The sequence below is a fragment of the Megalobrama amblycephala genome, linkage group LG7 (genome assembly GCF_018812025.1).
Source record: "Megalobrama amblycephala isolate DHTTF-2021 linkage group LG7, ASM1881202v1, whole genome shotgun sequence".
Classification (NCBI taxonomy): Eukaryota; Metazoa; Chordata; class Actinopteri; order Cypriniformes; family Xenocyprididae; genus Megalobrama; species Megalobrama amblycephala.
The window spans coordinates 56,173,900-56,194,274 of NC_063050.1; the positions used below are offsets into that span (position 1 = coordinate 56,173,900).

A 20,375-nucleotide genomic window follows, 5' to 3' on the forward strand; every position below is an offset into this window, starting at 1 on the left:
GCAGTATTTTCAGTGTAAGGCGGCATTCCCTGCTCCCCCTCCCGTACATTCATTCCCGCGTCAGATGACGCGCCGCTCTGACTCGCCATCGCAGGCGCATCGCATTCTTCTGGGAGTCGACGCGAACCACACACCGACATTTTACACCAAACGGATATTTACTCGATAAAAGCAGCGCTGTTTGTTGGAAACACAGAGAAGAGGAGCAGAATGGGGTGTCGAGAGGTTTTCATATTACTGATGATCGCGACGTCGACGCTCGCGGTGGAGGTAAGAAATCGACAAAAGATCGCAGCGACGCCGAACGCTGATCAATGTGACCATCAGTGTAACAAATGTAACATCACAATATTAGAAACACCAGAACGCGCTGAAACAACGATACTGGAAACAGCGACTCGATACCAAACAACGCGACGATGTTTCTTTCGGCCAGAAGAGGTTAAATATTAAACGATAATATATTTGTAGTTGAGTCATATAATATTACCCAAGGAATTTTGTTTGCTCGGTTGGTGTGGAATTTTTCCGGAAATTTCTCGCGATTAAATTAATCACTGCGTACGCGGAATGTATCGCGCGCTGTTAAATGAGCGATATTTTATATCCGACATCCAGAAATACTGTGTAACAGATCCACTAATTAATATTAATAAGCGAACTGTCATGCTGAAGGTGATCTAAATCACCAGATCGCTTAAATCTGCTGCGGTCGCGTGATCGAAGGTCTTTATGAACATAATGTGACATCATCATCACATATTAAAAGCTTTACACGTTTTATTTCGACTCTGCTTTAGATCCAGATAGTTAACGGAGGAATGCGTTCAGTTGGGTTGGGATCAAACAACACAGGGATCATAATAGGATCAAACACGAATCCTCTAGGAATCAAATGATATCGGATAATAACCTGGAACTGAAAGTAGGCTAAGGATTGATTCCAAATTATGATTCACTGTTCCTTCATGTTGGGTGCGTGTAGAGAGAATTATTTTTATGACGTCGGGGTGCATTTGATGTGTTTGCAGCCTTCGGTTATGTTTCTTTATGACGTGACTCATTGCGCTTGAAGCGTTAATATCGCTAAATACGTTACGTTACATTCCGTTACCTGCTGAAAGGCCTGCCTATGTAGGTTTGCTGGTTAAAGGTGGTCAAGGCAGATTAAGAAGTGGTCAAAACCAGGTTTTCACGCCCAATTGTTACTCAAATCTAGCCCAATCGCGTTTCAGGGGTCCCCTGTAAAAATCGTAATAAAAGCCGTGTTTTTGTAGGGGTTCCTCTGGTAAAATTTGCATTCCGGGAGCTAAATATCATGTTATTTGGGGTTGCTTCAACCTGTGGACATGAAAAACAACAGTTAAAGTAGCCAAATTCCGCAGAAAAAATGCAGACTTGGCAACACTGGTCAAAACCCCTCTAAAACCAGACCAGCCGGGAAGACCAGCTAAAACCAGTCAACCAGTTTAGGCTGTTCAAGATGATAGAGAATCTGGACAAAACCGCAACTACATTGTGTTTTCAAAGGAACACGCTATTTTTAAACGATAACAATCGGTTGCTCTGGTTTGCTGGTCTTGGCTGGTTTAAGGTGGTCAAACCAGCTAAAGAAGTGGTCAAAACCAGGGTTGCCAGGTTTTCACAACAAAACCCACCCAATTGTTACCCAAAACTAGTTTTGCGGCGTAAAAAACGCATTCCGGGGGGTAAAATCCACGTTTTTGATGGTGTTTCACTAGTAAAATTTGCATTCTAGGAGATAAATATCATGTTATTTGGGGTGCTTCAACCCGCAGACATGAAAAACAACAGTGTTAAAATAGCCTAATTCCGTGGGAAAAATGCAGACTTGGCAACACTGGTCAAAACCCCTCTAAAACCAGACCAGGCTGGAAGACCAGATAAAACCAGTCAACCAGGTTAGGCTGTTAAAGATGATAGAGACTCTTGACAAAACTGCAGCTACATTGTGTTTTCAAAGGAACACGCTATTTTTAAACGATAACAATCGGTTTACTTTAAGACACCATTGTTTTTGCTCTGGTTTGCTGGTCTTGGCTGGTTTAAGGTGGTCAAACCAGCTAAAGAAGTGGTCAAAACCAGGGTTGCCAGGTTTTCACAACAAAACCCACCCAATTGCTACCCAAAACTAGTTTTGCGGCGTAAAAAACGTGTTCCGGGGGGTAAAATCCACGTTTTTGATGGTGTTTCACTAGTAAAATTTGCATTCTAGGAGATAAATATCATGTTATTTGGGGTCGCTTCAACCCGCAGACATGAAAAACAACAGTGTTAAAATAGCCCAATTCCGTGGGAAAAATGCAGACTTGGCAACACTGGTCAAAACCCCTCTAAAACCAGACCAGGCTGGAAGACCAGATAAAACCAGTCAACCAGGTTAGGCTGTTAAAGATGATAGAGACTCTTGACAGAACTGCAGCTACATTGTGTTTCGAGGAAACACGCTATTTTTAAACGATAACAATCGGTTTAAGTTTATTTTTACTTCAAGACACCATTGTTTTTGCTCTGGTCTAAGCCTGTAATCTTCCACACCACCACAGTCGTGTGTCTCCACTGCATTCTCAACACGTTTCCAGACTTTTGAAGGATATTATAACAAGCTACTGTGGGAGTTTTTGGGCATAAACTAAGGTTATTCTTGGAGTACTACAATACATATGAATATTATATAAAATACCATGGTATTACCCATCCATCAGTTCTTTTTAAAGGCGTTGTGAGTGTAGAATGAAGCTCTTTAATGAACATGGTTATGATGTAAACAACATTAGCTTGATCTGAAGTATGTGTGATGAAGTTGTTTTTGAGGTTAATGTGAGATATTGATTTGCTTTAGGGATTGCATTAAACGGCATTTAACAGTGGTTTAACAGGTTTGTGGTTTTGTTGGTCTTGCCACCAAAAGGTCTGGAGAAATGGAGGTTTGACAGATGTTCGTGGACATATGTTAAAGCAGACAGACTGCGATGAGGACGTGTCCTGTCTAAACTATAGGATTGGCCGATATAGCTGTTATATGTTGACCATATTTAATAAGCATCTCAATGTTTATGTAGTTTTCTGAAAAGGCTAAAATAATGCATCGTTTCAACAAAAACAGCAATTATTAATGGCAAAAAGTAAAATACAGTCCAAATCTAGTTGTCAGTCATGGCCTGTTTTCCTCATACAATTCTTCTGTGAACATTTTTGAGTGATGGTTAAGGGCCAAATAGATAATAACCATCACAAATACTGTAACACAAAACTGCTGCAAGGACAGAGTTGTCTTTGTTTTCATCTGTACCTCCTTGCATAAAACACCATATCGTATGTTCTCTGTTGTTTGTGCTCCAATTAGCTGCTGTCGTCATTCGCTTTTATTCAAAACTATAGATCTGGTAGGTCACGTGACCCACACTGGTATGGCAGGCATTCAGTGCCTGTTTTGAGATGACCGGCGGGTTTGAACACTGAATGCACGGCTTTGTTGGCTGTAACATGGCGTGTCAGCAGGTGAGCGATGCTGATGGCCAAAACAACAGCTTCTTGAATAATCAGGATGAGTTTGTGCTTGGCCGACACATATCAAATATTCATGGTATATATTTCAGGCATTTTTGTGCCGATATATCTCACTTATTTGAATGCATTTATTTGCTGTGCATTCACAGAGATCCTTTGATCTGTGAAGAGAGCGTTACGACGATACACTGTAAAAAATGATTTTTCGAGATGGCTTCTACACCAAATTTTTTTCTGAAAAATGGATCGATTTCAGTGAATTGGTTCATTTGAAGTGTCCGTTTCAGTGAATAAATTTGTTTATCACTCAGAAATGTTATCAAAAGTCTCCCTGTGGCATTTTTCATATATTAAAATGTGTTAGTAAAATATATGTGCATAAAAATTGGTACTTGCAAATCAGATTTAAATTTATATGATTCATCATCAATGATGAATCACACAGTCTCGATGTGCTATATTAAAATCTTTTAAGTAAAACGGGTAGCCAAGTGTTGTTATATTGGTGCGTATAAATGTATAAAATGCAACAAAAAAAAGTATAAATATTATTTTATTGTTCATTTAGTGTATTTAAACTAGATTCAGTAGGAAAAATGGTTTGATTTCAGTGAATCGGTTCTTTTGAAGTGTCTGTTTCAGTGAATCAAAAGTCTCCCTGTGGAATTTTTCATATATTAAAATGTGTTAGTGAAATATAAATAATGGTGCATGTAAATCAAAATGAATAATATGATTCATCATCAGCGATTCATTTGCATTGAAGTCTTGATGTGCTATATTAAAATCTTTTAGTAAAACATGTAGCCAATTGTTGTTATAAATGTATAAAATGCACATAAAAGTATAAATATTATTCATTTTTAAAGTAGATTTTTTTCTGTATTTTCTTGCGTTAAGTGATTTTTAGAGCAAATTCATAAATGATTTCGTCTTGCAGCCCTTCCTCCCAGTAATGATGGATTGATTCATGAGATTTATGCGCTGTTAGTCGGACGGGGCCGAATATAAAATCCACGGGAAGCGCATATATGCCCCAGTGCACCTGTCGTCATGGTTACAGCCCCGTGGAGGGTCGTTAATAACGAGAGCGCTGCGAATTACACATCCATATCATATGACAGATGTTTCTAGTGGTTAGATTTGACCTCTGACCTTCACAGCCACCGCAACATGGAAGCGTGATTAGCACAGTCCCGCAGGACGCCGCAGCCTCGTCCCAGAGGAGGGTTAATGATGCGGTTACCTTGATGTATATGCGTGATGCTAGTACAGGTGCTGCACCGGTTGTTTCACAGGAAATTAATATTACAAAACGTGCACTTTCTGTAAAGCTGCTTTGAACCGATTTGGATTGTGAAAAGCTCTATGCAAATAACAGCTGGTGTTGTCGTCCTGATTATTGCTTATTCTAATTTGAACCGCAGATGCAAATTATCGTCTATAGATAAATCTGAACCAAGCTCAACCACTGTGTTGTGTATGTTTCCTGTTAAATAAATGAAATCTGATTTATTATAACTCATACCACACTCCCAGCTAACAGGGAAGGTTCTCTCGAAGTTATGAACAAGCGCTCTTCCAGTAACGTTAATAGAACGTTTGATCAATGTTATCTGATCTGTAATAATGTTCTCAGAACGTTAGCACATTCATGGAACTTTCCTGACACCTTTTATTGGATGTTCATGTAACGTTTTTTTAAATGTAACTACTTGTTTCGGAATGTTCAGAGAACATCAAAAGTAACATTTCATAATGTTTGCAGGAAGATGAAATGGAATGTTCTAGGGCTGGGTGATATTGCAAAAAAATAAAATCTAAATTTTTTTTTCAAAATGATTTCATTTGTTTAACTAGTCGATTTAAAAACACAACTACAATATAATTCAAGTAACGTTCTCCTTATTAACAATCTGGTTAAAAAAATCATTCTATATACTCAGAAATAATATAAAATTTTAAGTAATTAGCCAAAAAGTAATTGCAAAAAAATAAAAGCAAATACTTTGTAAAAACAGCAAATAACAGCGTCTGTCACCATTATGCAAACATGAAATATCAAACATACAGTAGTAGTTCTTTACAGTTTTTTCATTCCATCGTGCTATTTTTCCTTTTGTTTTTATGTTTTGTGGACATGTTTGGCTGTTGCACTCATGTCTCGTGTCTTTTGCAGCGTCTCACCCATGAAACCATGTTAAAAAAAGGTCAAACGTTTAATAACTTTGCTTTTTTTCCCATTCCACTACCAGCATTTCGTTTTTTTTCCAACACAATAACACATTTCTGAGTGAACAGACTAGTGATGCGTTCTACGTTCATAGAGCGTCACATGAGAGCGGTTAGTCAGGTGCACCATTATCATTTTCTTCTCTTAAAGGGGACATATCATGAAAATCTGACTTTTTTTTCTGTGTTTAAGTGCTATAATCATGTCCCCGGTGCATCTACCAACCCAGAAAATGTGGAAAAGGACAACCTAGTAACTTTGTTTTGGTAAGCCTTTCTCTGCAAGCATTTGAAAAAATGAGCCGCTCAGACTTCACTCCCTTTGTGACGTAGGAAGGGGATCTTATTATAATATTACCGTCCCTTAATCTGCACGTTTCCACCCACAGTTCCGCCATTTTGTTTTCGTAAGCGGAAACGGTGTACCAGTTCTAACGCCATGGCAAAAGTTTGTGCAAAGCATGCTAACTGTTCTGTCGTTGTCTGCACAGATGAGCACTGAACACTATTTGGAGTCTCGTTAGCTTGGATAGCCTGCAAGTTGACCCTGACGAGCTCGATTGCTATATATATTGCTATATATCTGTCTGAGCGATATTTTGGAAAAAATATTAGACCATTCACAGCATTTGATAGCAATCATAAACATTAGCCTGGTGTGTATATCTCTGGTACGCTATGTATAGTAGGCGTCCATACGGGATTTACACAAAAGATGAACATGACGGCACATGCTAGTGGATGAGTTGAAACTCCACAGCAACTACATCAATTTATCCACTAACCATTCAGAAACGTCTAAAAGTTGCAACTTCTCCATCAGTGTCGACTCCGGTTTGAACAATGTAAGGCTGAACAGCGTTACTGACAATCCTCATTTTGGCTGCGTGAGATTCTCCAGCTTTGTTGTTGTTGAGCTGTTAAAGCTCCGCCCTCTTCTGGAAAGGGGGCGGGGAGCAGCAGCTCATTTGCATTTAAAGGGACACACACAAAAACTGTGTGTTTTTGCTCACACACAAATAGGGGCAAAACGTTCTTAACTAAAGTAACGGAAGTTTTTTTGTCAAAGACTTCGTCTGGATGGGATTTAGAACAATGATCAAAACACAGATGATCAAGTCCATCAGCACCCCCAAAGCTTCACAGTCATTTCCTCTTCATGGGTTCAACATTTCATTTCGTAACTTTTTAATGTTTGATAATTGACATGTGCGTCAGCAATGCTTCTATCGCTTGTTTCTGCTTCTTTTCGCCTGTGTTTTGATCAGGAGATTCTGTATCTTTCTCTAGACGCATAATAGCGCCCCCTACCGTATAACAGTGAAAACATGGAAAAGTCGTCAATGATGGGGAAAGAGGCTATTTGTAAAATGATTCCTCAAATGTTTTGATGATATTGCTTCTGTGTTTGGCTAACAGTGTTTGTGTTTTAAATCAAGATTTATCCTGTTTTCATAAACTTGTCCTGTTCTAATGCAAAGAATGCAACAATAGTTGTGAAGGAGGACTGCAGATGTCAGATAAACAGCAGCTCAGTGTTTCCTGGTCTCGTGGGCTTCTCTCGCGCTATAATTAGAGTTCCTCAGGAGAGCGAGCGAGAGCGGGGCGCGGCACATATTCCTGTCCCTGCTCTCCTTCCCTCGAAGATTTCCAGCCTTCCTCTGATTACTCCTGTGATGCTTCCATTATAGAATCCGCCTGGAGTTGTTTTGTAAATAGAGATGGATGTGTTGACGCCGTACCGTGAGAATCAGAATATAGACGTCGGTTGCAGTAGTTAAGGGTGTGTGTGAAATAACCTCCGTTTGTGGGTCAGTACAGTCGACTGCTTCATCTGTCAACAAAAGCCAATGTCCTTCCACCCTTCCATTTGTCTTCCAAACTATATAAAGATAATTGTGAATAAACATAAAATGCCACTTTTCAATTTTAAAGGTTCCTAATGTTGTTTTAGAGTCTCTTACAACAGGATCACATTCATTCAAGGTCAAAAACACTTTAATTTTCTCATAATATCCACTGCAGCATCAGCTCTTTTCTCTCAGTGTCTGAAACGCTTCGATCAAGGATTCGGTCTCTCTAAACCCCGCCTTTCTGAGAGCTGCTCTGTTCTGATTGGTTAGATGGCCCAGTCTGCTGTGATTGGTTGGAAATCAAACACTAATTATCATATCTGAATCTCAGCACTTGATTCACAGTGATTCGAACAGTAACGATGGCGTCGGTTTTACCGTATCAATCTCATGAAAGTGAATTTGATTTGGCAGCAGAAAACAGCGTCTTCTCGACACGAACAACACGAACCAAACTCTTCCAGTCTCGGATACAACTACAGCGATTGAGGGCGGGGCAAAGAGACGCTGTTCACCGACAGCCAATGGGCTGGCTTTATGCAAATTAGTTCCAAACCAATGTAGGTTCAGCAGGAAGTGAGACTGGAATTACTGACGACTCGTTTCAGTTCAGAATCACTTCTTTCTTTTAGGAGACAAAAACTCCATTTATCTTTGATATTTGAAACTTTGCAGGGATTTTACATTCACAAACAGCTCTATTACACACCACATGAAAGGGAAAATCTGTGAAAGCATAATAGGGCCACTTTAATAAGACAAGTTTTGTATAAAATAATAGCGCATTTGTAGTTGAACATAGCAGAAGTTCTGTGTTTTTCAGTAATGCGGAACATGGGCGGCTCTTTCTGCTTCCGTCTCCTGTTTACTCCCAGAGCGGATGTCCAGTTTTTGTGTTGAAGTACGGACACAAATTCATCTGTGTGTGTGTGTGTGTGTGTGTGTGATCTCTCAGATTCATCTAGATAGCGTTTGTAAGTAATGCATCTGTTTGACGGCTGACCTACATTTGCAGCGAGGGCAGGACAGTTTTAAGGATTGTGTTGAGTGGGATCAGTCGTTTTGTCCCTTTCTCTCAGATATCAACACACACATACTGCGTTATTGTGTTTTTACTGCTGTAAAAAACACCAGCGATCTAAAGCATCGCTTCACATTTATATTTACAGTGAATATGTGCTGAAGAACCACTGATTCAATGAAAGTATGTTTTCTGAGTGTGTGTGTGTGTGTGTGTGTGTGTGTGTGTGTGTGTGTGTGTGTGTGTGTGTGTGTGTGTATGTGTGAGGACTCATAACGCCCATATTCAAGAGTGGAGACAAATCAGACCTGAACAGTTACAGGGGCATCTTTGTGAGCAGTAGTCTGGGGAAGCTGTTCTGCAGTATCATCAACAGAGCACAATGTCCTGAGCAAAAGTCAGATTGGATTCTTACCAAATTATGGAACATCAGACCATATCTTCACCCTACATATCCTGATACCCTACATATCCTTTGAAACAAAACCAAAATTTTGCTTGATTTGTAGATTTCCAGAAGGCCTTTGATTCAATTTGGCATGAAGGTCTTCTGTCTAAACTTCTAGAATCAGGTATCGGGGGTAAAACATACAACATTTTAAAAACAATGTACTCAAACAATCAATGCGCTATTAAAATTGGCAATAAACAAACAGAATTCTTCACTCCAGGGCGAGGTATCAGGCAGGGCTGCCCACTATCACCGACCAATCAGCAGCACCTGATCTCACACTACATAACTCCAACATAAAGTTCCTCTTGTATGCAGGTGATCTCCAACAGATGAGGGTCGACAGCAGAACCTGGACATCCTGCATCAGTTCTGTCAGACCTGGGCCCTGACTATTAACCCAACTAAAACAAAAATTCTAACGTTTCAGAAAAGATCTAGATGTCAGGGAAAGAAACACAGTTTCACCCTAGGTACAACCACAATTGATCATGCCACAAGCTACACATACCTCAGGCTGAAAATAAGTGCAACTGGAAAGCAAAATTTGGCCGTGAATGAACTGAAAGAGAAAGCAAGAAGGGCCTTCTATGCCATCGAAAATTCAATCCAAATTGAAATACCAATCAGAATCTAGCTCAAAATATTCCAATCAGTCATAGAACCGATTGCACTATATGGCAGTGAAGTCTGGGGTCCTCTCCTGAACCACGAAGCCCTGCATGTTGAGTTCTGTGAGAGTATCTTGAGAGTACAGAGGAACGCACCGAACAACGAATGCAGGTACCCTCTATTAATCCACATTGAGAAACGAGCCATCAAATTTTGGAAACATCTAAAAACGAGTGACCCCAACTCTTATCATTCTAAAGCCCTTAAAGACCATGAAATGAACATTGAAAAAAGCCCCCTGATTCAGATGATCCTGAAGCTGCAAAAACAAACTAACACGACTAACAACAGCCAGTCTCAGGACACTGACACCCTCAAACACAGAGTTACAAAAGCACAAAAAGACAATTACCTGACCTATTGGACTGAAACAGCAGAAAAACAAAGTAAACTTGAATGTTATTTGGCCCTAAATAGAGACTACACCACAGCAGAATATCCGAGTACAGTGAAAGACTAAATTAAGAAGAAGAATGACGAGGTACAGACCGAGCAATCACACGCTGACTGTAGAGACGGGCAGATACAGACAGAACTGCTGCCCAGAGAGACGCATCTGCCCGTACTGGACACAGAGCAACACTTCCTCACCAGCTGCCCCAACCATGAGGAAATCAGAAAGACATTTTATCCAAAATTTGAAATACTTTACCCTAACTTCATAAAAGTAAACAATAAAACACAACATTTATCAGGTGAAAAAAGAGATCCTACTAGCAGGAAGATACATTGATACCTGTCACAAAAAGAGGGAGGAGTCGACTAATCAGTAATGTGTTCTCACACACACACAGAATTCTAAATTGTTCATAGAATTCTAAATGTTGATTGATTGATCGTTCTGCTTTTTATGTTTCTATTTGTGCATGTGATTCACTGTATGTTGATGATATAAATGCTTTGGCAATACTTTGTAACAATTGTCATGCCATGAATAGAATTGTGTGTGTGTGTGTGTGTGTGTGTGTGTGTGTGTGTGTGTGTGTGTGTGTGTGTGTGATTTTATGTGTGTGAGATTTTAAATGTGTGTGTGTGTGTGAGAGGCTCCTGTCGTCTGAGAAGAGCCCCTCGGCAGAGACACTTTCTCCCAGAGGACACTGGGGGTTAATGGGCGTGAGGCTGACCGTTGCCATGGCAGCAGAGTTGGGGGGTGGGGGTGGTCATAGCAACAGTCTCTGTGGGAACAGACGTCTTGATTGCGTCGCTGTGTGTGTGTAAATGACTGGCCTGTAATCACTGTAACACACACCCACCCTGAAGATCCGGTATCAGCCAGGAGCGGATATTATCTCTCACACACACACACTCATAATCAGTGCACAGACGGGATATCAGCGCTGTGTGTGTGTGTGTGCGTTTAGTTCTGCCTTCATGAGAACAGTTTAAGGCTACAAGCTTTAGTGTGAACCGTCTTCACTTCACTTTCTCCCTGTAAATGTGTAAGTGTGTGTGTGTGTGGAGACATGTTAAAATTAAAAATAAGTCTGTAAAATAGATTTTTGTTTTATAAAAACTTTGTAAAATAATATTTATGGCACTCAGACAGGTATATTCTGTGCAATACTGTTAATAGTAAAAAAAAAAAAAAAAAACAATTTAGATTTGTAGTGTCAACATTATTTGTTCTTCAGATATTCCTCTTTAAATTAAAAAAGTATCAGCTGTATGCAAAGTGGGTCACATTTGGTTTTTGACCGCTGAAAATGTGGTTACAACTTACCAGTTTACTCATGGAGCCGCATTAAGATCTCCATATCTCTGGAAATGAACCATATTGGGCCTTTAAATTGAAGACACCAAAAGAAAAGTTTATGAAGAATCAGAATCTACAAGGATATTAAGATATCTTTAACACTTCTTGAGTTACAGGCATGCAAACTTGAGGGGAAAAAAACACAAAAAGTGCTTCTTTCCCATTTTTGAACAGTCACTGTTTTCATTTAATGAAACAAAGATTGCTAAAGTCAACAGATTTCACTAATAGATTAACCAATCTCTGTGTAAAAATAAAATAATGATGCTGCCATCTTTCTAAAGTCACGTTTACACACCTCTAATTTGGCTCCAAATCTCAGGTGAAAATGGTCATTTTGACCTCCTCTACAAAATAGTGGATTACTCAGTAAATATACATCTGTGACATTTTAATATTTTGGCTTTCTTCTTCATTCTGATCAAAATCAATCTGTTTGTCCAGGAACTGAATGACCTTCTTATATCATGTGAGCTGTTATCAGGTTTTCAGTTCAGCATGTGGATAAATGTAGACGTGGATTCGTCTGGATTGTGTTTATTGGTTAACTGTACTAGTTTTCCAGTGGCTGATTACAGTTAATCTTAAACCTTTTAATTCAACATATTAAAGGCATTTAATCAAATATTTGCTCACTGGTTGATTTTTTACTCTGGGATAAGTATTTGTATATTTTTAACACATAGCACTTATCAGTAGCTATTTTAGATCTTGACAAAGCTGGAAAAAGTTATATTCGTGAGATAGATTTTCCCTTGAGTTTTCCTGGTCTTCAGCAGGAAGTTTGACGCTCAAACACTCAGATGATGTTGACACTGACCAGCAGCTTTATGGGAGCTTTATCCCATATCCCCGGTTAACCTTGTGATCCCACACATGTCAGCGTGTCGGGATGCCATGTGCTGCTGTGTGAAGAAATGCCTGAGGTGGAAGGATTTTAATTTAGAGTGTGTGTGTGTGTTTGTGTGTTTGTGTGTGTGTTTGTGTGTGTGTTTGTGTGTGTGTGTGTGTGTGTGTGTGTGTGTGTGTGTGTGTGTGTGTGTGTGTGTGTGTGTGTGTGTGTGTGTTTGTGTGTGTGTGTGTTTGTATCTACTTACTAATTTATATGGATATCCAGAAGTGAGACAAAACCTCCTTTTAGGGGGACAGTAAAACGTTATATATATAACAACTTATATACAGTACAGTCCAAAAGTTTGGAACCACTAAGATTTTTAATGTTTTTAAAAGAAGTTTCGTCTGCTCACCAAGACTACATTTATTTAATTAAAAATACAGTAAAAAACAGTAATATTGTGAAATATTATTACAATTTAAAATAACTGTGTACTATTTAAATATATTTGACAAAGTAATTTATTCCTGTGATGCAAAGCTGAATTTTCAGCATCGTTACTCCAGTCTTCAGTGTCACATGATCCTTCAGAAATCATTCTAATATGCTGATTTGCTGCTCAATAAACATTTATGATTATTTTCAATGTTGAAAACAGTTGTGTACTTTTTTTTTTCAGGATTCCTTGATGAATAGAAAGTTCAAAAGAACAGCATTTATCTGAAATACAAAGTTTCTGTAGCATTATACACTACCGTTCAAAAGTTTGGGGTCAGTAAGAATTTTTATTTTTATTTTTTTGAAAAGAAATTAAAGAAATGAATACTTTTATTCAGCAAGGATGCATTAAATCAATCAAAAGTGGCAGTAAAGACATTTATAATGTTACAAAAGATTAGATTTCAGATAAACACTGTTCTTTTGAACTTTCTATTCATCAAATAATCCTAAAAAAAAATATATATATATTGTATGTTTCTTGAGCAGCAGATCATCATATTAGAATGATTTCTGAAGGATCATGTGACACTGAAGACTGGAGTAATGATGCTGAAAATTCAGCTTTGCATCACAGAAATAAATTACTTTGTGAAATATATTCAAATAGAAAACAGTTATTTTAAATTGTAATAATATTTCACAATATTACTGTTTTTTACTGTATTTTTAATGAAATAAATGTAGCCTTGGTGAGCAGACGAAACTTCTTTTAAAAACATTAAAAATCTTAGTGGTTCCAAACTTTTGAACTGTACTGTGTATATATATATATATAAAACAACTGAATTCTATGCAACATTTCCTATTTAGACAGATAAGTAAATGTGTGTGTTCAGGGTTTGCAGCTCTGTAGGATAATCTGTGTCTGCTTCTATTAAATCAACACACATTTGCACAATTCACCCTGAAATTCTCCAAAAATAACTTTGTTTGCATTTACATTTATTCATGTTTCATGTTTTGTGTCATCAGCAATTCCAGTCTCACTTCTCTCACTAGGTTTGTAACTAATTTGCATAAAGACAGCTCATTGGCTGCCAGCGAACAGCATCTGCTTTGCCCCGCCCTCAATCACTGTAGTTGTATCTGAGACTGGAAGAGTTTGTGTCGAGAAGATGCTGTTTTCTGCTGCCAAATCAAATCCACTTTGATGAGATTGATACGGTAAACCCGACGCCATCGTTACTGTATCACTGTGAATCAAGAGCTGAGATTCAGATATGATAATGAGCGTTTGGTTTCTGACCAATCAGAGCAGAGCAGCTCTCAGAAAGGCGGGGCTTAGAGAGTCAGAATCCTTGATTCGAAGCGTTTCAGACACTGAGAGAAAAGAGCTGATGCTGCAGTGGATATTATGAGAAAATTAAAGTGTTTTTGACCTTGGAAACAACATTAGGAACCTTTAAAATAGCATAATGGGGGCACTTTAAAATTATTTTTAACTCACACATGGCTATTCTACTTCCATGACTTTTTAAAGAGTTTATTAATTTCCATGACTAGAAATCATACTTTTCCCTCATTTATCCTTTAGTGAGTCTGTTTTCAGTTGCAGTTCATTTTTTAGTTTTTAAAAGAGTCATTGTAATAAATAAATGAAATTATGCTAATGTGCAACCTTCATTTTTCTGGAGTAAAGTTCATCAGATTGAAGTGTTTTGACTGGTTCATCGGTGTTGTGCGTTCAGTCTCGTATCAGATGGTTCTCATACGCTGCTCTATTCATAACATCACAGCCTGATCACAAATACGACGTTGTTTTCTTGCCAACACGTTGGGTCTGCTAATAAGATTAGCGAGCACAAAACGTTAGCATGTCTTCCTCTTTCTGTCTGTCTCGCCCTCCCTCACGTGTCTTTGTCCTTCGGATAACAATGCCCTCATTGAGCAGCGTTTCTCAGCCTTCACTGAAACTGTCATTATCCCGGTTCTCAACAAACGTTCTACCAGTAACGTTAATAGAACGTTTGTTCAAAGTTATCTGGTCTTTAATAACGTTAGCACAAAAACGTTATTCATACAACGTTCATGGAATGTTTTTTAGTGGATCTAACATTTTCTAAATGTTACGTTCAGAGAACATTCAAAAGTAACGTTCCCACAATGTTTGAAAAGTTTCCTTTGGTAGTTAGTTTAAATCAGTGTTGATGGATGGATTTCTCCTGTAACACTTTGAGTAATCGTTTACTGACCTGTTGTGACCCAGGAAGAGTTTATTTACTCAGGCGTGAGGCAGTGTTTACTTAGTAACGTCCTGAGAGCTGATAAAAGTTGAACATGCAGCTTGTTTATGTTGTCAAGGTCTGACATGTTTAGACTGACGTTCTGCCGTTATATCAGGCCAATCCTAGTGTTTTGACTTCATCCTAATCCACCTTCTGTACTAAACCTGACCTTCACCGGTGGTGGGAACGGACTTTGAATTCGTTCCAGGACTTTTATATCTCTGATTTTAAAGAAATCCTTGATTATGATTTCACTTTTTTAACTTTAGTTAGTGTGTAATGTTGCTGTTTGAGCATAAACAACATCTGCAATATTACGACGCTCAAAGTTCAATGCAAAGAGAGATATTTTCTTTTACAGAAATCACTTTTTAAACAGCTGGTAGGGACAAACCCCAAAATTTACATAAACCCCGCCCCCGAGAACACACAACAAGGGGGGCGGGGCCATGTTGGGCTGCTTTAGAGAAGAGGAAGAGTTGTTGTAGTAGAGTGTTGTTGTCATGCCGTCATTTTTCGCCGGACTGCTTCACAAACGAGGGTCAATTCAACACAAAAGATGAACATGACGGCACATGCTAGTGGATGAGTTGAATCAACATAAATTTATCCACTAACCATTCAGAAAGTTGTAACTTCTTCTTGAGTCTCTCCATCAGTGTCGACTCCGGTTTTAACAATGTAAGGCTGAACACTTTCGTCATTTTGTCTGCGTGAGATTCTCGCGCTTTGTTGTTGTTGAGCTGTTAAAGCTCCGCCCTCTTCTGGAAAGGGGGCGGGAGCAGCAGCTCATTTGCATTTAAAGGGACACACACAAAAACGGTGTGTTTTTGCTCACACCCAAATAGGGGCAAATTTGACTTGAGCTGAAACTTCACACACACATTCTGGAGACACCAGAGACTTATATTACATCTTGTGAAAGGGGCATAATAGGTCCCTTTTAAGGCTGCAGATGTTTCAGTTTGGTGACAGTTGTGGTTTTGTTCTGCTCGCAGGTGCCGTCAGACTCCAGTACTGGACTGCTGGCCGAGCCGCAGGTCGCCATGTTCTGCGGGAAACTCAACATGCACATCAACGTTCAGACCGGAAAATGGGAACCCGATCCGTCTGGAACCAAGAGCTGCATCGGAACAAAAGAGGGAATCCTGCAGTACTGCCAGGAGGTGAAGATCGACACTCAGACAGACACACAGATAGATAGATAGATAGATAGATAGATAGATAGATAGATAGATAGATAGATAATAAAGTGCATATGTTCTGAATGCATCACATATAAAAAGCACTAAGCGCGAGTGTTTCGTCTGTCATGTTCAGGTGTATCCAGAGCTTCAGATCACGAATGTGGTGGAGGCCAATCAGCCCGTCAGTATCTGGGACTGGTGCAAGAAGGGCCGCAAGCAGTGCCGCAGTCACATGCACATCGTGGTGCCCTACCGCTGCCTGGGTGAGTGAGTTCGGTCACACGCTGCACGGTGTTCATCATCACGTCCTCTCTGTGCTCATCATGTGCCGTTTCTCTCTCTGTCAGTGGGAGAGTTCGTGAGCGACGCTCTGCTGGTTCCCGATAAGTGTAAGTTCCTGCACCAGGAGCGCATGGACATGTGTGAGAGTCACCTGCACTGGCACACCGTTGCCAAAGAGGTCAGAAACCACACAACACACTCTCAATACACACTGCTGCTTATTTAATTAGTGCCGTACGGATTATACGAGGTCAAACCGCACGTGTGCTCTTACTGGAGAAACAGAATGATAGATGTTCATACCAGGAGTGAAATGATGTTAAGAGAGATGATCTATTACATTAACTAAATGTCAATAAACGCACGTCTTGGCGCTGATTCAATCTAATGCATCTCTCTACAGTCATGCGGCGACCGTAGCATGAATCTCCATGATTATGGGATGCTGTTGCCGTGCGGTATTGACCGTTTCCGTGGCGTTGAGTTCGTCTGCTGCCCTGCGGAAGCGGAGAAGGAGTCGGACAGCGCTGCGGTGGAGGAGGATGATTCTGATGTTTGGTGGGGAGGAGCGGAGACAGACTACAGCGAGAACAGGTACATCTTGATCCTCCATACTGGCTCAGAGATCTTATTTGGTGCCTGAAATCCTCAAATATAGTGAGAGTATATAATCTATGTAACATTAACCCTTAAACGCACACCTCGGGTCTTTAGAGACCCAGGATGTCATTCACTACCCGTTTTATACAGTTAGACGTCAACCTTCTCTGTATTCCTGTTAAAACATCTGCTCAAATTTAACCCTTCCACCTTGCTTTATTTTATACTTTTGTAATTATTAAAATACCAGTAGAGTTTTATATCACCGCAGTGTTTAGTGTTAGATATTGATCCGGGTCGCGAAAGACCCACATATGTAATAATGATTGGCGAAACATTCAGGCATTTAAGGGTTAACCGAGACCACTAGAGGAGATGTCCATGTTTTAGCTAAATCTGGCACATTTAGATCACAGAGTGTTGATTATATGTACTGTCCCTGATGAATACACAAGTACAAGTACAGTATGTTGCTAGCATAATGCAGACATGATTAGCATTTTGCTAACATGTTTTTATCATGTTAACATGAGTAGCATGTTGCTAACATAATGTTAACACAATTAGTATGGTGATTGTATGATTCTAACATGATTATCATGTTGTTAGTTTGATGTTAACACAAGTAGCATGTTTGCTAACATAATGCTAACACAATTAGCATTGTGATTGTATGATGCTAACATGATTAGCATTTTGCTATTATGTTTTTAGCAAGATTACAACATGATTAGCATAATGCTAACACAATTAGCATGTTGTTAGCATTATGACACAATAGGATGTTGCTTGCATGTTTTAACAAGATGCTAATATGTTTATCATAATGTTAACATGATTGACATTTCGTTAACATGATGTTAGCATTTTTGCACTAGATGTTGCTATCATGTTTTAACGCGTAGCAAGACTTTGCTAACATGATTAGCATGTTGATGTCATGATTTTAACAAGATGATAACATTATTAGCATTATGTTAACACAATTAGCATGTCGTTAGCTTGATGTTAACACAATTAACATTGTGATTATATGATGCTAATATGGTTAGCATGGTTCTAACAAGATGATTACCATGTTATTAGCATTATATTAACACAACATGTTGCTAGCTTGATGTCACGTTGCTAGCATTATAATACAATTAAGCATGTTGTTTGCATGTTTTAGCAAGATTTATAATATGTTTTCATAATGTTAACACGATTAGCATTTCATTAGCATTGATGCTAACGTTTCACTAGATATTGCGAGCATGTTAAAATGTCTTTAGCATGTTTTTAGCATGTCTTAGCACACGTAGGCTGTGCTATGCTATGTTAACATAATTTTGCTTGTGGTTAACATGATTTAGCATTTTAGCATGATGTTTGCACATTTTCACTTGTTTTTCTATAATTAATTAGCCATTTTTAACAGGAGGTCATGTTTCTCCAAGTAAGAAAGGATATTAAATAAAAAGATGAAGGATGGGACTTGATATTTTTTTCCCCTCTGATTGAATGGTGACGGTGTCTCAATATGACGGTATTATAATGCAGGATTATAAAGATGCTTTTTGACGAATCAAATGCATTTTGATGTTTTCCCGCAGCATGACTCGAGACGCAGACACTGAACCTGCTGTTGTAGAGGATGACGAGGATCCGGACGAGGAAGTGGACGAGGCTGTGGACAACGACCAGGATGGAGACGGAGACGAGGACGAGAAAGGAGGACGAAGATGATGAGGTCATCGACGAGCGCCGCGACATCGGCCAGAGCACGAGCGTTGCCATGACGACCACCACGACCAACGACAACCGAGTCGGTGGAGGAGGTGGTGCGAGGTGAGCGAGCGCATCCGGTCACATGCTGTTCTCACTAGTGGTCGAGCGATATCGCACAGATGTGATTCACGAATGCTTCTGAATGCAGACCTGAGGCTGGTCTCTTTTTAAAGAACTCAGACACTCAGGTGCTGCCATCACAACACTTTCAAAATAAAAGTCATGCACAATGTCAAAATAAAAGTCACATCATTTGTTGGGCAGAACTGATTAACAGAGACAGTAAACTATTGAAGATGTTCGGACACTCAGGCACTGCCATTCACAACGCTTTCAAAATAAAAGTCCTGCATTATGTCAAAATAACCAGTTCTGCCTAACAAATGATGTGACTTTTAACAGAGACTGTAAACTATTGAATACGTTCAGACACTCAGGCACTGCCATTCACAACGCTTTCACAATAAAAGTCCCTCATTATGTCAAAATTAAAGTCACATTTATTAGACAGAACTGTTAAACAGAGACAGTAAACTAATGAAGACGCTCGGACACTCAGGTGCTGCCATTCACAACACTTTCAAAATAAAAGTCATGCACAATGTCAAAATAAAAGTCACATAATTTATTAGATAGAACTGGTTAAACAGAGACGGTAAACTATTGAAGACGTTCAGACACTCAGGCGCTGCCATTCACAACGCTTTCAAAATAAAAGTCACTGCATTATGTCAAAATAACCAGTCACATCAAATTTGATAGATAGAACTGTTAAACAGAGACTGATAAAACTAATTGAATACGCTCAGACACTCAGGCGCTGCCATTCACAACCACTTTCAAAATAAAAGTCCCGCACGCTGTCAAAATTAAAGTCACATCATTTATTAGATAGAACTGTTAAACAGATATGTAAACTAATGAAGACGCTCGGACACTCAGGCGCTGCCATTCACAACACTTTCAAAATAAAAGTCATGCACAATGTCAAAATAAAAGTCACATAATTTATTAGATAGAACTGGTTAACAGAGACAGTAAACTATTGAATACGTTCAGACACTCAGGCGCTGCCATTCACAACGCTTTAAAAATAAAAGTTCTGCACAGTGTCAAAAAAAGTCACCCTATTTATTAGACAGAACTGTTATACAGAGATAGTAAACTATTGAAGACGTTCAGACACTCAGACGCTGCCATCCACAATGCTTTCAAAATAAAAGTCACATATTATGTCAAAATTAAAGTCACATTTATTAGACAGAACTGTTATACAGAGACAGTAACCTAATGAAGACGCTCGGACACTCATTCGCTGCCATTCACAACACTTTCAAAATAAAAGTCACACACGCTGTCAAAATAGATGCAGATAATTAAAAACTGAAGCCAAATATCGATATATCGGATCGACCACTAGTTCTCATGTCGTCAGACGCTGCTCTTCATGCGTGTCTGCGTG

At 39.2% G+C, this 20,375-nt stretch overlaps 1 protein-coding gene across 1 annotated transcript in view; it reads left to right on the forward strand.

Annotated features, from left to right (window-relative positions):
* Positions 1–59: 59 nt before the first annotated feature.
* Positions 60–20,375, forward strand: part of appa (amyloid beta (A4) precursor protein a) — a 34,460-nt gene continuing 14,144 nt past the window's right edge. The window contains 8 exon segments of the mRNA XM_048198192.1: positions 60–270; positions 16,073–16,240; positions 16,395–16,524; positions 16,609–16,721; positions 16,947–17,137; positions 18,739–18,855; positions 18,857–18,938; positions 18,940–18,973. Coding sequence (XP_048054149.1) covers positions 211–270; positions 16,073–16,240; positions 16,395–16,524; positions 16,609–16,721; positions 16,947–17,137; positions 18,739–18,855; positions 18,857–18,938; positions 18,940–18,973 — 895 coding nt within the window. The 5' untranslated portion in view covers positions 60–210.